The following is a 23,151-nucleotide window of genomic DNA, read 5'->3' on the forward strand; positions in this document are numbered from 1 at the left end:
ACGGAGGGAGGGGAGGGACCCAGGACATTGGTTTGCAAGCTCTTATACTATATAGACTTTTGTAATTGCCTACTATGCTGTAGCTCAAGACCACCCCCCAAAAATCAAAATACATCACAGAAAGAGGTGGTCCCAGCAGATACTTGAAAGTGTTGCTTCTATCCTGTCTGCCAGGATACCTGATAATGCCTTATCTGATTGCCTTTTCTGGGTAGCCTGGCTTTGAGGGGGTAAATACTTAGTTTCTGAATCTGTTATGCATATTGATAGTGTGCTCAGCTTAACAAATACTTGCCAGACTGTATTTACAGGGAAGTGTAAGCCCCTACAGTCCAAAGACAATTGGAAAGCTTTTCCCATTTCCTTCCTCCTTGCAGAGAAACATTTGAGGTCAATTTGGGAGAGTCAAAATGGCTTCAGGAATGTTCTCCTGTACTATTTCAGACACATGGTTTATATACTTATGTATGTGTTTGCCTTGTACACACACACACACACACACACATATATATATATATATACACACACACACACACACACACACATATATATATATATATATATATATATATATATATATGACCTTAGAATTCCTATAACAGAGGGTTAACAGGTGAGATAAAAATAAATAACAGGACCAATGCTCTTTTAAAAAACAAAAGCTGTGAGTAGTAAAGTTATGACACCCTTTTCAAAGGCAAAAGTTTAAAGTTTTCCTGATACTGTTATGATTGTATGTAGGGACATCAATCTCGTCTGGGCCAACAATCATTTCATCTACATAAGGAAGAAGGTCAATTCCCCGAGGATGTTACAGTCTCATTACAGTTGATCTAATCCCGCTATAGTTGACTATTCTTTGGATTGCAAGCTTTGGACTTGCTTTTGGGGCCTGTTATGCCTCCCATATGAACAAGTTAGCAAACACAGTGTCACTTTGCTTTAAGTAAAGTTTTATGAAATCACTTTGAGTAAGGCGGGGGAAGCATGTGGCCTTCCAAATGTTGTTCTACTATAGTTCCCACCATCCCATGGCCAGACTGCCTGGGGCTAATGGGAGTTGAAGTCCAACAACATCTGGAGTTTCTCAAGTTCTCAGTCTCTGCAGTAAGGGAATCCAATGCAAACAAGTCTTTCCATCTCTGGTACTAGTGAATGAATAGAACTTTTGTAAAGAGTAGATTAAGCCTATGGTACTAATAATTATGTTAGTAGAATTAGAGGCATGTTTGGCACTCTGATTCAGTAGTTTTGCCTGGTGATTTGAGGTGTGCTTTATCAGAAGCCTACCCCACAGGGTTGTTGTGGAGACGCTATCTTGAGCTTCTTGGAGAAAATTGTGGGATATAAATGCAATAAATAAATAAAATACTTATACTTAGAGCTGTGTCCCCAAGAGCTGAATCAAATAGTTTCAAATGTTTTATTCCCTCTTTCATTAAGATCTTTTTTGTTCTTGCAGGGAAAGTTGGTTCTTTGTGCTTTAAACCTGTATTAAAATCCTTAGGGATAACCAATATTTCAAAGTGTTTAGGATAATTTATTTATTTCCCCCCTTTTCATTGTTTCCTCATTTATTTATTTCTTTTTCAGGATCATGCAAAATGGCAAATCCTGAACTTGATCCAGATATTTTCAATCACATCACGTTATATGGAGCTTATGTCAGACCGTGTTGTGAACTGGTAAGCTGTGCTTGATTTTCTTGCTGCCTCCTGATACTAGCTGTAGAGAGAGAGAGGCATAGAATCAGCTTAATTTTTTATTTCCCATATGTGCACATCTTTTGTTCATATATCAGAAAAAGAAACACGTTTGGCACCACTGATGAAAGGTTTTTTTAATTAACGTATTTGTTCATTTTTAACATGGATGACCATGGGTTAACATTGCAGCAAAGAGCTATTGGTAATGGTCTGTCAGGTGTCTTGTTCTGTCACCGTAGAAACAGGAGAGGATCATAGTCGGTACTAGGAAACAGTTTTTTTAAAAAATATGCTGTCGACTTGTGCTTTGGGGGTAGAAGGCCCCTTCTGAAGGGCAGTCACAAGGTAACTTCACTCTCTATTAAATGCTCTGAGGTGCAACATTTCACCATGGTAAACTACTTTCTGTTTCTGAAGTTCTCTCCTTCTGTCCCCTACTATACATTTCAAAGGGTATTTCATACACCAGCTCTGTGGCACTGTTCTGCCACAAACTGTTTTATGTCGGTCCATTGCAAGTCATTGCCATGCTGCTGGATTAGAGGTTCTTTTCTGTCCTTCTGTAGCAAACATAGTCCTTCTGTTTCAGCGGTGAAAACAACACTCAGCTAGTCTGTATAACATACAGCAGGCTTTTTGGAGCAAACATCCTCTTCTCAGCCTGCATTGAGAAACTGCTTGGTAGGAGCAAAAGAGATCAGGTTTGGTTCTTGATAACTTGTTGGTAATCCTTTGAGTTGTATTCAAAAGCTGTTCCTGGATCAGATGACTCACTGTTGCTTCACATGAGCTGTTTTTAACTTTTGGTTCACATTATTTGCCTTCAGTGCTTTAACTGTCAATATCTATGTTGTTTTGTAGGTTCGTGCAAAATTTGGAAGCTGTTCTTCAGTGAAATATAGACCAGGTACATAAACTAACAGTGCAAGTTAGTAAGAAATTCTTTTTCCTCTTTAGTTTGTCTGTCTATGGTTGTTTTAATGGTCCTGTCCTGCATTTTGCTGTGCTGCAGAAGAATAGACTAAGATCTGATGTAGCAGTCAAGCACTGGCACAGATATTCAGGTTTGTAAGGCTTATTAGAGTATAGTTTTATTTTTCCTTTCTTTTTGTTCCATAGGTGAAATCTGTAAAATATGGTGTAGTAAACCAGTTTCTGAGCTGCACAAATATTGTGACATGATCAAAATATATACCTTTTGGCCATTTTTATTTGCGCCTGGATGTAAACACACAAAGAAATGTCTTGATTCCAGGTAAGCAGGCGTTTTTCATGTTCATTAAATGTTTACTTTGCACTCTTGTTTGAAAGCTGAAATATGGAAAACCTGTGTATGTTTTGCAGCATCAGGACAGAGAGCAGTTCTAAAAGTAGAATGCTAACGTTCTTTTTTTTTAATGGGTCATGGGGAAATAACAATAAATTAACTAGCACAATTTTTTCCTAGTCCCTCACCTTACTCTCTTCTTTTTATAACACCCTGTCTTATTAAGAGTGCTGCAGAACTTGAATCTCTATCACAATTTTGTGACATTTTAGTTGGTTCCATTAAAGGCATGACCCAACTGAATTTTTTGAATCTTTTCTTATGGACCAGCATGCCTATCTTTGCTTTGTAAATTATTAAGAGTAAACACTCAGTTGGACTTACAACTGAATGGACATGCCTGTTTGACTATTGATGTTTAAATGAATTATGAGTGTCTCAAAATCTGTTTTAATATGTGTACATAGTTCTAAGTACCTTCTTTATTTTGATATTTCTCATATAAGTAGTAGAAAATGTCATTTAATGTGAATCTGTTTATGTTTAAGTGATTGTGAAGTGGGCGAGCTGAATCTGGAGAGACTATATGAAATCGAGACATTAGAAGATGTAACTGATATAGCCAAAAAGTTTGCGGTAAGTCATTAAGAAGATTATTATTCTATATTTATTTATGCCCCACCTTTTCCCCCTGACGGGGACTCAAGGCAGCTTACAGATAAGAATAAGAACCACTAAAAACATAGAAAAAAGATAATTAAAAACCAATTAAACATTGATAGAATTTAAACTATATGCATATTGAAGCCATACAAGTAGTTATAATGAAATCAGCATGGCAGCAGCTCTTTCATTAAAAACAATCAGTTTGTGAAAGCCTGCTGGCGGAAGGACAATAAGGAGGCAGCCAGGCTTGCTTCTCCAGGGAGGGAGGGCCAAAGTCTGGGAGCAATCCTATCCATGCCTAATCAGAAATAAGGCCCATTGGATTCAGTGGGGCTTTCTTCCTGGTAAGTATAGGTAGCCTTACTCTTGAATCTCAGCTGAAGTTAGAAAACCCCTTCCGATCACTGACATGGTGTTAAATGAGTGCTGGTTAGGGTTGTTGATAAGCCTTCGCTCTTCTTCTCTCCATCCTCAGGATGTTCCACGTTTCATCAATGGCATATTGAAAATTGGAGCTGAAATAGACAATGTAAGTTTGTTTTCAACTCCCGGGTTCAAATACTAGAAGCCTTTTTGCTTTTTAAGAATTCCACACCACTTTTTTTGAATGAACACAATGTTTACTAAGATTTATATCCTGCCTTTCATCCATCATGGAAGGCATCGGACCAGTGGTTCCCAGGTGATCTCCCATCCAGCCGCTGGCCCTCCTAGACCTCCTTAGAGTTAGCAGATTTATAGGAGCTGCAAGCTTTTTGTGGATTATTCATGATCCAAAATGCAATCATAATGTGACTTGTGGATCATGGGGAGCGAACTAAAAACTGCTGTTTGTAAAACCCAATCAGAATAATTCAATGAATGTACTGGATAACAATCCAGCATAAACAGCAGAGTTCTTGGTGTCTGCAGAAATTAATTCTTTTCATGGAGGCAAGAGTATAACTGCAGGCCACTGGCTTGATTCTGCAGTCTTTATATTATTTAACACCCTCATGCCTGGATGGCTATATTTGTATTTAATTTTAACTTGTTTTTTTTTAAAAGTACTTAAAGTAATAGTATCTTATTTCTCCTTCATCTGAAATAGAGAATCTTCAATATTTATGATGCTCTTGACTGGATAAAATATGCTGATGACATCGGTATTTTACAGAAATTAGAAAAGCTTGGAAATTATTGTTGGCCTTTCCTAGAAGTCTTCTTTGCTGAATGTAAGTTATACACAATGTTACAATGAGTGGTGTATGGAAAAATGTCGTGTTCCTGTGCCTGCTTAATCTTAAACTTCGTTGTTCACAGTTGGGTAATACTTTGACTAAGACCAACCAAAAAGTCACAGAAATGGTGGCAAACTTTTGAGTTTTGCAGAACTCTTCAACAGGTGATATGTTACACAAAGCAGGAAGCGGTTAGATGATTATAATTGGGGTTTTTAAAGGCTGTAGATTCAGTTCCAGGATAAAGCTTTCATGGAACATTATTCCTCGTGAAGAGCTCTGAGAAATCAAAGGCTTGCCATGTTTTTGTGTCTTTTTGGTTGTTCCCCCCAAAAATGTATGGCCCAAAGGTTGGTTGTTGTTTTTTTGTGGATCAACACAGTTACCTTTGTTCCATAATACTAGCTCTATAAAGGCAGCTTTTTTTTGTTTTTGTTTCTCTAGTCCTAATTGAAAGTAATTTTTACGGCGTTTGCGGTTGTTTTATTTTTTGAGGAAATAGCTTATTCTTCACTGGTATGATGACTCATATCCTGTCTACTACTGAGCCTGTGTTCTTTTCATTTAGACCAAGCTGAAGTTAACATATCAGTACCAGTTTTACTTCAAGATAGGAAGTCAAGGTCAGGAGGGATACCAAGTTAACTTGTTATTTCTGCAGTCGAAGACCAAAAATACAGCATCCTCCCAATATATACCAGTTGGCAACTTTGTTCTTGCCATGTGCCTTAAGGTTGTTCACTGGTAAATTGATCAGCCTGGATCCAAAGTACTCTGTGCATCAGTGAGACATTAATTCTCATGCATGGGGGATCATAGATTTCTACCACCTCCCAGATACAGTGCCAGTTGCATGCCATGTTGCTTCTTGGAGTAGCTACTTGGGTAGCAAGAGGGGCTGCATGATTCTTTGGGCCCAGGCCACACTTAAGTGAACCTGTTCTTTGAAATATCATGGATGGGGAAGCTTTTTGGCTCCATAGGATCAACCTTGCAGGCCATTACATTACAAGGTTGAGAAGTAGGTAGTCCTGCCTACATGTCAGAATCTCTGGTGCTGAGCATTGGTCTTGCGAAGCACTTCTTTCTTCCATCCCTTTCCTGCAATTTAAAGGCATTGCTTCACATGTGAGAAATCCCCATCATGATCAATATCTTCAGAAAAGCAGGTTTCTTTCAGCGGCTTGGGGGGGATGAGACTTGCTTTTTGCAGATCAGCTGTAGGAGGGACTTCTCCCCACCCAGCTAGCTGGCGTTTTCTTTTGTTTGTTTTCTTTGACTGTGTGTGCCTGTTCCCGACATTGAACAGGTGTGCACAGCCAAATTGAGCTAGATTTAACCCCTGCTCATCAACAGTCAAGAGGGGGGTGTCAGTCTTGCTAGCTTTGACTTTTAGCACCTGTTAGGAACAAGGTTCCCTGCTGGGAACAAGGATTCAACACAGAATTGAACCCCTCCCTCCCTCAAGGGACATCAGCCCATGGACGGGTGGCATGATTTGGGAGAAATTGACTTTGTTAGTAAAAAAAAAACAAAAAAAACTCTGTAACTTTGAAATCTTTTTTGATTTGGAAAATAAAAATGGAAGATTGAACTACTCGGATTACACTAGTGTACATGTGTGTGATATTTATATAGTTCTCAAAGGAACAATTTTGGGCAGGGAAAAGTAACTCTTAAGTACATGTCGATACTATAGCTGGTAGCAGTAAACATTGTACTGTGTTTCGCTTTGTAGACAAGCATCTCATAAGCAAAATTATATTGGAAGACTACAACTTAATAGAAGCATTTGAATCTCAAAACTGTGACGGTTGTATGAAGGTAAGATTTAAACAAAACATTATATTAAAAAAATAAGAGCTTACTTGTAAATGCCACACCTTTCATTTGGTCAGAGAACCCACCCTCTAATAGTATCTCAGTCTTGTCTAAATTGAGCTTCAGTTTATTGGCTCTCATCTGGTTTATTACCAAGGCCTGGCACCAGTCCAGAACATTCACCGCCACATCTGCTTGAGCTGTAAAGGAGAAGTAGAGTCGGGTGTCATCAGCATATTGATGAAAGCAAACTCCAGAACTCTTGGATGACCCCCACTAAGTTTCATGCACATGTTAAATAGCAAGGCCATCACATTCATCCAAGAGGTCTGAAGTTGGTTCAAAACCACCCATTCAAGAACTTTACCCCAGAAAGGAACGTTTGCAACATGTCTATAGTTGTTCGAGTGTTCTGGATCCAAGGATTTATCAGAGAATGGTCTCACTGCTGAAATTGCTTGTTTGTATCGTGGCTTGTTAGCATCCAAACACAGTCATTGTGTAACACAAGAATCTTAAAAAGAACTTAGATGTTTCATAGTTCAAAATGAATTTAGTACACTGTATTTTATATATCTGCCCATCTAAAATTGCTTTACAATTGAAGTTAATTTGAATTTGTCCTGTTTCATTACAGAAAAGTGATCTCATGAAAAATTGGGGAAATGAAGCATTTGCTAAAGAGCAATTTGATATTGCTGCCGCTTCCTATACAAAAGCTATAGAATTATGGTAAGGGATAAATTATATTAATGAACAAAGGCGTAGAAACGTGCATTTGAGATAAGAACAGTTTTAGACAGAAGATGAAAGATATTTTCTATATGAAGAGAAGAGTAGTTCCCATTCTGCACATATACAGAGTACGGGGTATGGAATGCACTATGGGTATTGTAGTGTTTCTTTGCATTCTTAGTGCCCTTCTAATTAGATTTTACTTCACCTGAAATTGTCTATTTGCTTTCAGAGGGGTTTATTTTGTCCCTGGCTCTTGTCACCAAACAATTAGCATCTTTTAGTGGATCATGTTGACTTGAGAGCAGAATCCCTTAAGTAGGATTTCAAAGGTCCAGTAGGGAGTAGTGACTGTTTAGCAAACCACATGATTTATTGCCTCAATCTGGATTAAGATTTGGTCTTTTGAGACAGAAGAAACAGTGCACCCCCCACTGTTTTTTCTTTTGGTAGCCGTTCCTAATACACCATGGGTTTTGTCCAACAGTGTCCCTCAGCTGATGGTAAGGCTTCCTAGAGGAAAGAAGCCATTTTCAACCACTTCCTTCGCTTCACGAGCTCACGGTGCACCACTTAAATCTGCTCTGGTGGGCTTCTCAACTTTCTGGAGCAATTTAGAGAGTGTGAGAGGGCTGCAAGGGGGAGGGGAAATAATAAAAAAAATTGCTCTGCTGCTGGAAGCCTTACTGTCAGCTGAGTAGCACTGTTTGAGAGAACTTTGTAGTTTATAGCTTTTCAGTAGAGATACAGGATGGCAGAATTTAAAAGAACATGTCATATTTGAAACCACTTGAATAGCAATGCTTGGCAATGTATCTGGTAAGTAGCCCCACTAATACAAATCAGTATTACAGTACTGAAATTGAGTGCTGTGCCTATCAGTAGTATTTACTATTTACAGCAATCACTACCTATGTTATCTGCAACAATTGTGACTTTTAGCTTCGGTTCGGCTGACATTGGGACTGCAGGTGTACCTGTTTCTGAATTCACCCTACATGGGAAGATTGCTGTAAACTATTCTCAGTGAGTTTGTTATGCAAACCACAGCTTTTCAAACCTTGCGTATTAACTGCTACCAAAAATCCAAACTAAGGCAGAAATGTCATCTTGGATATTTACATATAAATATACATGTATGGCTCAACTTTTAGGAGACTATTTTGGTTCAGAGTAAATAAACTGAATGCAATCTAACCTTTTTTAAAGGCCTGAAAATCACATTCTTTATGGCAATCGGGCTCTCTGTTTTATCCGAACTGGACAATATAAGTAAGTATATTTTTTTCCATGGGATTCAGTGACTACATTTGAATGGAACCCTAAACTATGGTTTAGTGTTACATAAGTGACTCTAGCCTTCTCTTCTGGGCTCGCATGCTCCCCTCTTCCTCTGCATGACGTGTGATCGGAAAGAGAAGTTTGGAAGCTCTTGTTCTTATTCAGCTGTGGGTATTGATAACTGTGGTTAGTTTAAAACAAGTCTACTTCAAATCATGGTTTATGAAGCTGGCTTATTAAACTAACCACAGTTAATCACAGTTCTTGGTTTGGATGAAATGGCAAAAGTTTGCTTAAACGGCAAGTGGAATTCTATGCATTCAGACCCCTTGGGCAGAAGGGACTGGGAATGGAGGAGTGTGAAAGCTTGAGAGGGCTTGCAGTTGAGTGTTCAAACACTGCCTAAGTATATTTATCTAAACTGAATATAAATCTAATGGTCCATTTTTTTTAAAGCTGTGTTGCTTTAAGGGACTAAATGACTATGAAACATTTCATCTGCACATTTATAAAGATAAATTTTCAGCTGCAAAATTTAGTATTATTTTACATTAGAGAGGATTTATTTCAGTTTGTCAGTTTCTCATCCTCTTCCACAGCACTTGCTCAATGGCATGAGCAAGAGCGAAAAAGCAATGGATTTTTAGTTTAATGGAAGGAAGGAATTGAGGAGGGCATTAAATTGGAAATGTTTTCAGCTAATCTCAGTTTTTAGAGCTTTTGGGTTTGGTTTTGATCTCTTTTGGGACTTTGAATCTTGGGGAAGCTGGTGAGCATTGCATTTAATGCATGTTAGTGTCAAATAAAAAAAAGTGATCTCTTAAAGACAGAAATACACAGTGGTCAGAGACCAAAGAGCAAATGAACCAAAGAATTGTAGGGATCCCAAGGGTCATCTAGTCTAACCCTCTGCAATGCAGGAATCTTAACAAAAGCATTCATCAAAGATGGCCATCCAACCACTGCTTGAAAACCTACAACATAGGAGAGTCAATAATAATAATAATAATAATAATAATAATAATAATATAGTAAGTAAGTACGTAAGTAATTTTTTATTTATACTCCATCCTCCCTGGCCAAGACCGGGCTCAGGGAGGCTAACATCAAATATCAAATACATTAAAACACAAACAATTGATTAAAATACAGCTTAAAAATTACAATCAGGATAAAATTAGATGATTGCCCACGAATTACAAGCATAGGGGTCGGGAACCTCAAGTATTCATCAGGGCCAGCTATCCATGTTGGTCCCACATGAACTGATAAAAGTGCCAAAGAGGTAACTTACAGGGTCCCATAGAGGGGGGTCAAACTGGGCCCAGACCAAAGGCTAGGCGGAAGAACTCCATCTTGCAGATCCTGCGGAAAGATGTTAAGTCCCACAGGGCCCTGGTCTCCTGCGACAGAGTGTTCCACCAGGCTGGGGCCAAAGCTGAAAATAATATAATAAATATATTATTTATACCCTGCCCATCTGGCTGGGTTTCCCCAGCCACTCTGGGCGGCTTCCAACAAAAGACTAGAAATACTAGAAGGGAGACTGCTCCACTGTCAAACAGCTCTTAGCGTCTGAAAGCTCTTCCTGATGTTTAGTCCATAGAACTAGAAGTACTTTGAAACTGCAGATAGTTTCAAAAAAGTAGTTTATTGGATGGTAAGGAGATCAGGTGCTCAGAGCAAAAATAAATTGATAAATTCCACCAGGTATGACCCAAGCCACCTCTTTGGATCCCATCCTGTCCTGTAATTTCTGTATTGCTTTTCTGTATCTTGGAGGTGAATATTACTCCTTCTCCTTGAGGAGTAAAGATTTTTTTGGGGGGGGGGTAAATTAGCAGAGACTCCAACTTTACATAGTGGACAGTCTGCCCGGCTTAGTATTTTGGTTCAGACTAGACTTGTAGGAATGCTGGATGGTATATTGGACCTTTCAGAGATGTCCTTTTCTGTTATAGAATCATAGAATCATAGAGTTGGAAGAGACCACAAGGGCCATCGAGTCCAACCCCCTGCCAAGCAGGAAACACCATGTTGACGAAGCCTGTTAGCATTGAACTGTTGCCATGTTGGTTTGGGTCAATATCTTTCTTCGTATCCTCTGAGAGTACTCGGAAGGAAAACCTGGCAGGAACAAGCATTCAAATAGAAGGAAAGACTATTGACTGTCTTACTCAGTAGTCTTACTCAGTAGTCAGTAGCATTCAGGGAGGTAAATGTGAAGGGCTTTGGTTCTGCAAGGCTAGGTCTGTGAAGACAAAAATACCCCCTCCCTCTGGTGAAGTCAGAATTTGAACCTGGCTTCTCCCAGGAGGAGATGTGAGTTGAAGAATCCTCTGTCTGCTCTCCAGAATGGGAATTCATGGTGAGTGAAATTTCTTCTCTTTTAAAGACAGAACTTTCTCAGGTTTTTGGATTTAGTCTTGCAATTTGAAAAGCTTAAAAATATACTGTATTTGAATGAGAACATTTTCCTCATTCATTAGTATCTTCACTTCTTACTGTTTTCAGAAAAGCCCTGTGTGATGGGAAGAGAGCCATAATTCTGAAGCCCAACTGGCCAAAGGTTAGCTGCATTTCTTTCACAGATCTGTCTTTGCTGGAACTCAAGTCAGAAAACATTGAACATTAACCATTATATAAACAGGAAGCTTCCCTTTTTGAGTTAATTTGACTAGTTATAAATCACTGGGGGATAGATACCCTGTATGCAATAGTTCTATTTATTTAAAAAGCATTTCTAAACTGGTTAATATAGAAAAAAAATCTCTAAATGTAATATATTTGTGAGTAGGTAGGAATTATGTCCTTGGCAGCTTCTTAATTGAAAGGACCCATACCAGTTATTTTTAGGGCATGGTCTCTTTGGGCTCCTTTACCCAATTTTAACAAGTACGTATTAGATTCACTTTCTGCATCTAATGTTCTAATGATCTAATGTTGCTCTAATGTAGATGCATGTTGATTCTGGCTTTCTACCATGTGCCAGCATAGGATTAGATCCAGAGATCCTGTCGCCAGAATTTTGCTCACAGAAGAGGCAGTCCCAGTGACCACTTAGGGAGAGTGGGGAAATTTGATTTTTGCCCATTTCCTATGCATTCCCCAGAAATGTGCTCCCTGGGGTTTGGTGAACCTGCCACTTATTGAGAGGTGGTACAGACTGTAGTGTGATACACTATTGGTTCTTCAGGGGGTTAAAGTTTGAACAGGAGGGAGAGGTAGAGCTCAGTAAAGGAGGGGCTACCAACATTTAAGTTTCTACTAGATGAAAATCCCTCCTATTATTTATTATTTATACCCCACCCATCTGGCTGGGATCCCCAGCCACTCTGGGCAGCTCCCAACAGAATATTAAAATACAGTAATCCATCAAACATTAAAAGCTTTCCTAAACAGGGCTGCCTTCAGATGTCTTCTAAAAGTCTGGTAGTTGTTGTTCTCTTTGACATCTGATGGGATGTTCCACAGGGCGGGCGCCACCACTGAGAAGGCCCTCTGCCTGGTTCCCTGTAACTTGGCTTCTCACAGTGTGGGAACCGCCAGAAGGCCCTCAGTGCTAGACCTCAGTGTCAGGGTAGAACGATGGGGGTGGAGATGCTCCTTCAGATATACTGCACTGAGGCCATTTAGGGTTTTAAAGGTCAGCACCAACACTTTGAATTGTGCTCGGAAACATACTGGGAGCCAATGTAGGGTTGGGCTTTTAGACTCATATGATGAAAATAGGAGTGAAAATGTTTTTATTTGGCAAAACTTGCACTATTTAGGGGGGGGTGGTAAGTTCTTTGTTCTTTTTTTTTTGTAGGGACACTATCGATTCTGTGATTCACTCTATCTCTTGGGGGAGCACAAAAAAGCACTAGAAGCAAATGAGAAAGGCCAAGAGCTGTGCAGAAATAATCCTGAAGGAATTAAGGATCTTATACAGCAACATGAGAAATTTAAAAAGCAAATTGATGAAATGAGAGGTAACATTTCCTCTTTAAGATTGTCTTTAAATACAGGAAAATACTTTGTATAATAACTTTTATTTAGTGAATCAACTTCTTTATCATTTATTTAGGTGTGAAACAAAATAAACACAGAATAAAGAAGGCAGTAGTTCAGAAAAAGTAAGTTTAATTCTATTATACTTTATATGTGAAAGTAAATAAAAGTCAAGTAACAATGGGCTAAATTAATGTTTAACTAGCACAGATTTGGTGCCACTACAGATTTTGACAAATTCATGAGGTGTAGAAACACTACTTCCTATTAGTAAGAATGCTTCATTAGCACTTAATTTCTGTAAGTGTCAGGCTCTCAAAGATTATCCCTCTTTTAAATTTAAGATGAATTAAACAACAACAACAACAACAACAACAACACTGCCTTATGGTTCAATTTAAACAAACACTCAGAAGCTTTAAAACGGTTGGCTGCACATAAATATTCCTTAAAAGGGCATCTCTTTACTGCTTTCCACACATATGGATTGCATGGGCAAAAAGATTTTTAAAGCAATTGAAAGTGTTAATCCACATGAAGTCATGCTCTTAATTAACATGGGTGTTCAAAGACCCATTGATTCCCTCCCCCCCCCCCCCAGTTTTTATTTCTTTATTTAAAATATTCTTCAGCACTTCCAGAGTGGCTTTCAAAAATAAGGTAAAATATAATAAAGAACAATATAAAGGGTCTTGTGGAAGACTAACAAATTCATTCTGGCAGAAGCTTTATGCTCAGATGTGTTGAAGTTATCCTGAGTTGTGGATGCATATATGCATGGCTATAGAGAGGGAGGAATTGTTAAACAGTGAGGTCAGAAGGCAATGGAATGCAGAAAAGTACAGACAGTGATAATTACCGTGTTAAAAGTGACCATTCACCCACATGTTTGTTGCCCTGGTGTCTTCTCTGCTTAGGGACACGGGTGGCACTGTGGTCTAAACCACTGAGCCTCTTGGACTTGCCGATCAGAAGGTTGGCAGTTGGAATCCCCATGACTGGGTGAGCTCCCATTGCTCTGTCCCAGCTGCTGCCAACCTAGTAGTTCAAAAGCACACCAGTGCAAGTAGATAAATAGGTACCACTGCCAGAAAGGTAAATAGCATTTCCATGTGCTCTGGTACTCGTCACGGTGTCTTGTTGTGCCAGAAGCGGTTTAGTCATGCTGGCCACATGAGCCAGAAAGCCGTCTGGACAAACACTGGCTCGCTCGGCCTGAAAGCGAGATGAGCGCTACAACCCCATAGTCACCTTTGAATGGACTTAACTGTACAGGGGTCCTTTATCTTTTTTTACATTCTCTGCTTCCAGTGTTGGGGCAGTGTCAATTGTTCTGAAAGCTGCCTTCAGAACTGTCCTTCACTCCCTAGAAAAGGAAAACAGCCCTGTGTTCCTCTCTTAAGAGCCCAGCCGCTCTCTTCCTGCTGTAAAGAAGGGAAGTGGATCCTGAACGAAAAAGGTTGCATTTGTAGATACAGTTATTCTTAATGTAAATGTTGCGGAGAATAACTCTTCAAATCTTATGATAGGATGTTGTTTTATTTTATTACCAAAGAACTATGGCAAAAGAACGTTGCCAGATCCTAAAACAATTCATAATCTTCTGGGACCCCCTCCCCCACAAGCAATGTGTGTTTTATTTTGAATTATTGGTTTAGTTTTACAGAATCTTCTTCAGTCAGTGCCCAGGAATCAAAGAAATCTGACAATGAAAAGAAAACGCAGCCTGACAACAATCTTGGTAAACAGAAGCATACAAAGGTAAGTTGTTTTCGTTTGCTTGTTTTTAAATGCAAATGCTGCTGAGAGCTGCTGTCTGGAAGACAGTGCTGTCAGAAATTTCCTTAAACATGAATATAATTTTCAGGCTTCTTAGGCTCCTGCTCCTTATCTTGCCAACCCTGACTCTGCTTTCACTTTAACTTTTTGTTGGCAGTGATATAGCCTGGCTTTGTATTAATTTATCTCACTTTAAAGTTATTTGAACTTGGCAAGCAACTAGCTACTTGGCCTGTTATCTGTGAATGGGACTGAAAAAAGCAACAAACCTTTTAAACATAGCACTTTTTAAATCATGAAAATAGTTCCATTGAACAAAGCCAGTCTTGCTTCCAAATAAATGTGCATAGGGTCAGCTGTAACTAGGAATTTCTTAGAAGCAAGAGTGGTTGCTACTGGGCGAAAATAGTATTTCTCTATGAGATAGGAAGCAAGTGTCTGTGCTGCTTCGTTGGTAGCCATATATATTCTTTAACTGGGAATTTGAAACATTTCAAAGCTCAAATAGCTGGAGAGCATGATGTAATAGCACAGGCTCATCCATATTGGTTGATTGTGAAGCAATACATAGAGCGAAATCTCCTGGATTCTAGCACCAGTTAGAAGGTCACAATAGCAAATATAATACAAATTCCATTTTTGTTATTTATTTGAGATGATGTTGGATATTAGAGAGTTTGCAATTTTGTCCAAATGCAGTAAATAATGTTTCCTGCTAGCCAGTAACAGAAATCCTTCCCTTCGCTTGCAGGAGAAGGGGAGGAGGGCTTAGGCAAGCTTCAGGCTTACTTTTAATACCTGCTTAATCTAAATGCCACACTATGTTTTCCTCCTACAATTAAATGTAGTCATTGTTTGAAGGGGAGTTTTGTGTCTTGCTCTTCAAGAGTAATTTTCTACCCACATTTCTAGTTAAGATTTCCTGTTATTCTTAATAATTTTGTCCTGGCTTAGCAAAGTCATAAACGGTTTAATGTTGCATTTTAATGTTGTTCAACTCGGCCTTGGGACCTTATGGTAAAGGGTGAGTAGGGAATAATAACAAAAACAACAACCTGCTATTTTTGTATCTTTTTCCTTATCTGCCTTGCGGTCCTTTTTGTTTCTGTTAAGTAACCTTTCCCATTATTAAGATTTTTTTGCTATCTTTCAGCAGCTTCCAAGGTGGCTCATGGTATAATAAAACAAATTTAAAATCAGGCTTAATTCCCGTCCCCAGTGAAAATAGCAGTAAGAAAAAAATAAAAGCAACAAGGTACCAGTAAAAGCAGCAATAAGAACTGCAAGGCAGTAGTAAAAAACATCTGAAAAGAAAATATATAAAAATCCTGGGAGAATAGAAATGTCTTCATCTGGTGCTGAAAGTCCAACAGAATTAGCTCTAGCTGAGCATCTTTGAAGAAGGTTCATGTAGGGCGTGGGTAGGCAAACTGAGGCCCGGGGGCCGGATCTGGTCCATTCGCCTTCTCAATCCGGCCCACGGACGGGCCGGGAATCAGCGTGTTTTTACATGAGTAGAATGTGTGCTTTTATTTAAAATGCATCTCTGGGTTATTTGGGGTATAGGAATTCGTTCATTCCCCCCCCCCCCATATAGTCTGGCCCCCCACAAGGTCTAAGGGACAGTGGACCGGCCCCCTGCTGAAAAAGTTTGCTGACCCCTGACGTAGGGCTTTTGGTCTGGGTGATTCATAAACTGCCAGTGCATCTTATCTAGTTGATACCATATTACCTAGCTGTAATTCTGTGGTTGGGACTCATGAATTTACTTAGTCCCTTGACATCAAGAGGCTAGGGTTGCAGGCCCTTCACGTTACTTTGAGAGTGCTTAACCTGTCCGTCCTCTTTACCTGCCATTGTGCAAATAAGTAGTAGAGGGATGACGACTGTTCTAGATGAGAGACTGTTGGCTCAGCACAGTTAGCTGAACCTGTGACAACGCATACAAAAGAAGTTAAGGGTGGACCTGGGAGGAGAAAGTGAGTCATTTAGCCGTTTAGAGAAACGAAACGAAAGAAAAGGCTGTAGACTTGAAGATTGGCAAAGTGCGTATGCAGAGTTAAATTACAGCGGTGCTCCTTTTCAATGGGAGGAAATTTTGGCAAAAGCAAAAAACAGGTATTAAACAATTACGTTGGGTTTTTATTTGGCAGCCTTTAGGATGCTAACTGGGTATTGAGCAAGTAATAACTCGAAAACTTACTTCCCGTTCAAATTGAGAGGCTTCTTCTTTAAGAACAGTAGACATATGGCTGCTTCCTGCCAATCAGCAGCAGGGAAGCTTGGTTCCGCATAAACTGCAGCCGGAACTGATAATATCTGAGCCCCTCAGCTCTCCGTTTGGGGCAAGAGTTGGGGCAGGTTCTGTTTTGTTCACCAAGAACATCTGAAGAGTAGTGGAGCTGCAGCTAGTCACCTTCCTGCCAGCTGCTGAAAAAAAGGAGCATATAAGCCATTTATATAGTGCTTTTAGATGTTCAGAGCACTCCATGTACCTTATTTTGTAATTATTACAACTTTGTTATAGAGGTTGTTATTTATTATCCCTGTTACTCAGATGGAGATGGTGGGTGGGTTGAGGGAGAATGGATTGCCTGAGATCCCACAGGTGAGAGTCAAGTGGGGCATTGCATTTTAGCTCTTTCTCTTGTTTACTATGCTACAGCAGCTCTTGTATTAAGGTTTTTATGAACCAGGCAGGTGCAGCTGCACAGAAAGAACCTTTTCAAATGCCTTCTTAATCTCAGTCGGGTCAGGAAAGAAGGAATGGATGGATTCATTCTGTTGTGAAATTTGATAAAAGTGATCACATTCTGCATTTGAAATGCAGTTTCTTTTGCTAGTACCTGGAGTGGGCATGGAACAGGATGAACTGGCCCTAATCTCAATTGATTGGCAGACAGCAGATGATGATGATAATGATAATGATGATGATAATAATAATAATAATAATAATAATAATAATAATAATAATAATAAAAAATTATTTATACCCCGCCCATCTGGCTGGGTTTCCCCAGCCACTCTGGGCGGCTTCCAACTGAGTATTAAAAACAGTACAGCATCAGACATTAAAAACTTCCCTAAAGAGGGCTGCCTTCAGTTTTCTTTTAAAAGTAAAATAGTTGTTTATTGCCTTGACATCTGCTGGGAGGGCGTTCCACAGGGCAGGCGCCACTACCGAGAAGGCCCTCTGTCTGGTTCCCTGTAATCTTACTTCTCGCAATGAGGGAACCGCCAGAAGGCCCTCGGCGCTGGACCTCAGCATCCGGGCAGAAAGATGGGGGTGGAGACGCTCCTTCAGGTATACAGGACTGAGGCCGTTTAGGGCTTTAAAGGTGATGATACTGTAACTGGGAAGGTCATTGATTCCAATCTCTCTGCCCTGCTTAACCCAAGATTCTTAGCGTACAGTCGTACCTTGGATCCCGAACACCTTGCGAGTCGGACATTTTGGCTCCCAAACGCCGCAAACCCGGAAGTGAGTGTTCTGGTTTGCGGACGTTCTTTGGAACCCAAACATCTGACTCGACTTCCACAGCTTCCGATTGGCTGCAGGAGCTTCCTGTGTAGCCAATTGGAGTCCGCGCCTTGATTTCCGAACATTTTGGAAGTTGAATGGACTTCCGGAATGGATTCAGTTTGACTTCCGAGGTACCACTGTGTAGGAATAATTAATAACCTGCATCAAGGTAAAGGGTAAAGGGACCCCTGACCATTAGGTCCAGTCGTGACCGACTCTGGGGTTGCTGCGCTCATTTCGCTTTATTGGCTGAGGGAGCCGGCGTACAGCTTCCGGGTCATGTGGCCAGCATGACTAAGCCGCTTCTGGTAAACCAGAGCAGCGCACGGAAATGCCGTTTACCTTCCTTTTTTTTATATAAGATATTTATTAAAATTTTCAATTTTTTATGCAAACAAAAAACAAACAAAAAGATTAAAAAGACATATAGTTCATAATACAAACTTTTCAATAACATATTTCTCTGACCTCCTCATACCTCCCCTTCTTGTATTCCATTTCAAATTATTTGTTCAGCAAATCCTTAACTTAAAGCATTACAGCTTATAATACCACCTTATTTTCTATCCAAACCTCTTTTTTCCCCCATATTCCTTTATATCATTACAGCTAGAAACCACTCAATTTCAATCCAACATCATTCAACATTCCTTAATTTTACAGTATTTCTGTAAGTAGTCCTTAAACTTTTTCCAATCTTCTTCTGCCGACTCTTCTCCCTGGTCACGGATTCTGCTAGGCATTTCTGCCAATCCCATACAGTCAATCAGTTTCATCTGCCATTCTTCCAGAGTGGGTAAATCTTGCGTCTTCCAATACTTTGCGATGAGTATTCTTGCTGCTGTTGTAGCATACATAAAAAAAGTTCTGTCCTTCTTTGGCAACACTTGGCCGGCCATGCCCAAGAGAAAGGCCTCTGGTTTCTTCAAGAAGGTATATTTAAATACCTTTTTCAATTCATTATATATCATTTCCCAGAAAGCCTTAATCCTAGGGCACCTTATCAGATGAAATAAATTCTTGTAGCCTCATTACATGTGTTTCCTGTAAACAGATCAAGTCCAATTGTTCTTTTCTTAATATATGAAAGACACTTTTTCTCTTTCGAGGGGAGTTAAGTCCATTACAATTCCAACTTAGAAGTTGCAGAGCCATAGTGAGTTACTTGCTCTTCCCTCCAACTGCACCAAGTTGTTGTTCTTCTTCTGTCGGTGGTGTATCTTTCCCTGGTTCAGGAAGTCCAAATGATAAGTTTGCTATGTCCCCAATTCCTTTTTCTGATGCAGTTGGCTCCTCTCCAGCTTCCACTTCTTTCTGTAGGTCCTCCTCGTGGTCGTTCAAAAATTTGTCTTTATCATTCACTGTCCTTATTCTTATTTTTCTTCCTTTGAATTTGAAAGATAGGCCTTGGGGAAATTCCCATCTAAAGAGAATTCTATTTCTTCTCAACAGGCCCACAAGATCTCTGTAATGGGCCCTTACATCCAGTATAAGTTTGGGTATGTCCTTGAAGATTTCCACAAAAGAATCTTCAATTTCCAAGGTTCTTTGATATTGTAGATTCAAAATTTTGTCTCTTTCTTCTTTTGTTCTTAAAGTAATCAGACAGTCCCTTGCTCTGTTCTTTCTTTGTCTTCTACCAATCCTAAATGCACTCACTATCTTAAATTCTTCCTTCCCCAGGTCTTTTTTCCAAAAGTCTGTAAATTCCTTTGTAAGATAGTCCTCCAAGTTGTCTTTCTCCCTTTCCGGTACTGCCCTGAGTCTTAAATTCCTCTCTTTCCCTTGCAATTCGATCATAGACAATGTCAGATCATGGTCCTCAAGTTTCTTATATACCGGTGGTATCTTCTCCTGGGCAGCAGTTGCAATCTCCTTAGCTTCCTCAGCTAACTTCCGAGACGAGGCCGATTCCTCCAGTAATTTTTCAATGGTCTGTGTGTTGGAGTTGACTTTCTTTCCCAGTTCATTTATACTTGTAGTGTTCAAATCAATTTTTACTGAGGCCTCAGCTACTTGTTTGTTTGTCTCCGCCACCTGTTTATTTGTCTCTGCAACCTGTTTAGCTAGATTTTCCAGAGATGCATTAATTTTACTGAGTGCCTGGGCCAGTAGGTCTTGTGATGACATAGCCTTTGGCTTTAGTTGCGAAGCCGCAGCTGCTACTGTACTTACTGCTCCGGATGTTGAGGCCCTTCTCTGCTGAGCGATATCTGTTTTGTATTGTCTACCAGACCTGAGAGTCTTTTCCTGCGTCTGCTCTATCTTCCCCTTCTCATCTGCCATAGCACTTCCATAAACAGTCCAAGGTCAGTCTCACGCCTAGTCACTTTGTTATGAGAAGGAATTTTCCAGGCTCAGTTGTTTAGTGGTTTGGTACTTGCTACAACATAATCTCTTCTAGGGGGACACACTTCCAACTTCAATTGCAACAAATATAGTCCTTATAGATCCCCTTTGTTCCTTAAAAGAACACAGTTTCAGTCAAAAGTTACTTTTTAGTCCAAATCCGTTCAGAAAGCAATTGTATCCTTTCACAGAGTATCAATATTCTTTACCCTTAACACTTTGACAGCTGTCAAACGCAGTCCGTTCCCAGGTTTTAGAGGCAGCAGATAAAACTTTACTTCTCTCTATCCTTGCAGGTAGTTAATGCTCAAAATTCTCCCCTCCACCCCTGCAAACAGGAGGGGGATACTTCTTTTTTGGTGGTGGATTTGAGATCTTTAAAAGACGTCTTTCAGAGTTACAGCTTTACAATCTCTTTGCTTTGCTCTATCTACAAGCCGGGAGAAGCAGACTTCCTGTTTATACTTCTCCCGTTTCGGTACCTAATTAAATCACTTTTCTTTAATTTTAATTTCTTGCTCCTACTCACGGGTAGTTGCTTTTAATCCCAATTGTCCAGAAAGGAATCGGCGCTCTCCGACCATGGCTTGCGGCTTCACCCCGCGAAGAGGGTAGACGACTCTCAGCTCCGCGCCGCTCACCCCCGCTCCGTTCAGAAGCCTTTAAAAAGGCTCCTTTGCAGTCGGGGGGGTGCAAATGGAGCCCGCCGAGTCTCCAAGCTCACAGGCTTCACCGCCTGTGATTTCTTCGGGTCTCCGCTTCGCCGCAGCGGCCAGACCCAAGCTTCGCGGAGCCGGTTCCCTCCGGAGCTCAGAGGGAACCAGCCATTAGTCGCTGGCGCCGACCGGAAGTCAGCCGGAAAATGCCGTTTACCTTCCCGCCAGAGTGGTACCTATTTATCTACTTGCACTTTGATGTGCTTTCGAACTGCTAGGTTGGCAGGAGCAGGGACCGAGCAACGGGAGCTCACCCCATCGCAGGGATTCGAACTGCCAACCTTCTGATCGGCAAGTCCTAGGCTCTGTGGTTTAACCCACAGCGCCACCCGCATAAAATTTGGTAAATAGCAATAGGTAGATTGAAGCATAGGTGCTGATATATCACACCCCTTTTTCACTGTGTGATCAGGAAAAATAGTCCAAAAATGGGGATATACATGAACAGAGTTGAAGCTTTGAAGTTCCCATCCTTTTCTATAGAGCCAGGTTAAGAGGCAGCAAAATCTACCCCCTCCCTATCTTGAGCACAAGGATCACCAGGGCTTGTGAGCATGTTTAGCCCTACCCCAGCAGCTTCCTGAATGCATCCATTTACTTAACTTCATGTAAGTGGGTTGGTTGGGAATTCACTCTTGCTGGGGAAAAGTGAAGCATTCCTGTTGCACATGCATAGGCAGTGATGGCTAAACCTGCCTTCCAGTCCTTAGGTTAGGCGGTATAGCTTCCTCCTAAGTTGTATTATGCCAGTTGGGTGTGTTGGGCTTCAGTTAAGATTACACAGAGATGCTTTGCATTCTTCCCCAGGGATCTTTGCCATTTGTAACTGCGCATCTGATTTAGCAAGTATTATAACATTGCCAGCCTGCTCTGAGCACAGTTAGACAGTTAAGGAGATTTGAAACTCACGGCCTAAGATGCCTTCCTGGTAGAAGCATTTGAGTTCTTCCATTTCCATGGGTGAACACGCACAACACTTCATATCAAGGAAATCTATTCAGGTGGGTGGTTTTAGCAACATGCCCCTTTCTGGTTCAGTGGGAGGAAATACTCATTTTAAAATCTTTTTACAGGTAGCAGCTAATACCTTAACTAAAGAAAACAAAGATCGTCTTTCAGATATTTCGTCAGGTAAGTTAAAATAAGTTAGACCATATGTGGTCCATGGTATGGATACCCCAAAACATTAGTGTGTCAGGCAGAGGCGCTGACTTGGGTCCCCCAATGTGGGTGTTGAACGTCGGCACGCACCGTGCTGTAATGTTGCTCCATCATGTCGCGACAGCGACTGGATCAGGGCCTCCGCACACTGGTCCCTGCTGCCCTCTGTATCTGGTGCCTCCACACACAATTCATTCCATTTCTGTTCAGCAATCCTTGCATCTTTTTTGTCTCTGAGTGAAGCTTGAAGATTATTGTATAGACCAGGGTAAAGACATCAGAATTCTCAGTCAGCTTTGTACAGTGTTGGCACATAACAATCAGTTTCTAAGCGTTAGCATGTTGCTTTTTTCAGCCCTGTCAAATTTTCAGCTTCTTTGTACAGTTCCTTGAAATTTTTGATGCAGAGTGTGTGGTTCTTTTTAAGGAAAATAACCAGGTTCAAAATTATTTTCCCCCCTCCCCCTCATGACAGGGCTGAGGGAATATCCAGGAAAATCCAGGAGCAAAATGAGTGACTTTGAAAAGACAAGGTATAGTTTCTCTTGCATTATAATAGTGGAAATACTTTCAGATTCAGAACTTCCCTTTGAAATGTTTTTGGGGTTTCACCTTAACACCTTTATTTATTGTAGCTTTCATACTTGGGTGTCCACTTTTTTTAATTGGCCGTGATAGCTGGGGGGGGGGGGAACGTCACCAGGACACTGGTCCCTGGTGCACATGAGAGGTTGGGGACAATCCCTGCTTCCCAGGGACAAGTTTCCCAGGTTGTGGGTTGTTGTTTTTTTAGAGCATGAAATGTGTGTGCATTTGAGTTATTGACAAAAGTAACTGTATTTTTTAATTCCAGAGATGAGCTGAATTCAAAAACTGATTCTCAGAAATGTCTGGATAAACAGAAAGCTCCCTGTGGTACTGTGCAACAGGTAAC

General features: G+C 40.4%; 1 protein-coding gene across 2 annotated transcripts in view; it reads left to right on the forward strand.

Annotated features, from left to right (window-relative positions):
• TTC3 (tetratricopeptide repeat domain 3) overlaps window positions 1-23,151 on the forward strand; it is a 64,508-nt gene that overhangs the window by 4,040 nt on the left and 37,317 nt on the right. For both annotated transcript variants that reach the window (XM_053386696.1, XM_053386697.1), the window contains exons 2-17: window positions 1,594-1,685; window positions 2,568-2,613; window positions 2,826-2,961; window positions 3,522-3,609; window positions 4,115-4,168; window positions 4,730-4,853; window positions 6,598-6,683; window positions 7,318-7,412; window positions 8,625-8,687; window positions 11,211-11,265; window positions 12,508-12,670; window positions 12,766-12,814; window positions 14,348-14,450; window positions 22,130-22,187; window positions 22,693-22,750; window positions 23,071-23,146. In XM_053386696.1, the coding sequence (XP_053242671.1) occupies window positions 1,605-1,685; window positions 2,568-2,613; window positions 2,826-2,961; window positions 3,522-3,609; window positions 4,115-4,168; window positions 4,730-4,853; window positions 6,598-6,683; window positions 7,318-7,412; window positions 8,625-8,687; window positions 11,211-11,265; window positions 12,508-12,670; window positions 12,766-12,814; window positions 14,348-14,450; window positions 22,130-22,187; window positions 22,693-22,750; window positions 23,071-23,146 (1,335 nt within the window). In that variant the 5' untranslated portion in view covers window positions 1,594-1,604. The remainder of the gene's footprint in view (window positions 1-1,593; window positions 1,686-2,567; window positions 2,614-2,825; window positions 2,962-3,521; window positions 3,610-4,114; window positions 4,169-4,729; window positions 4,854-6,597; window positions 6,684-7,317; window positions 7,413-8,624; window positions 8,688-11,210; window positions 11,266-12,507; window positions 12,671-12,765; window positions 12,815-14,347; window positions 14,451-22,129; window positions 22,188-22,692; window positions 22,751-23,070; window positions 23,147-23,151) is intronic.

The sequence above is a fragment of the Podarcis raffonei genome, chromosome 4 (genome assembly GCF_027172205.1).
Source record: "Podarcis raffonei isolate rPodRaf1 chromosome 4, rPodRaf1.pri, whole genome shotgun sequence".
NCBI lineage: Eukaryota > Metazoa > Chordata > Lepidosauria > Squamata > Lacertidae > Podarcis > Podarcis raffonei.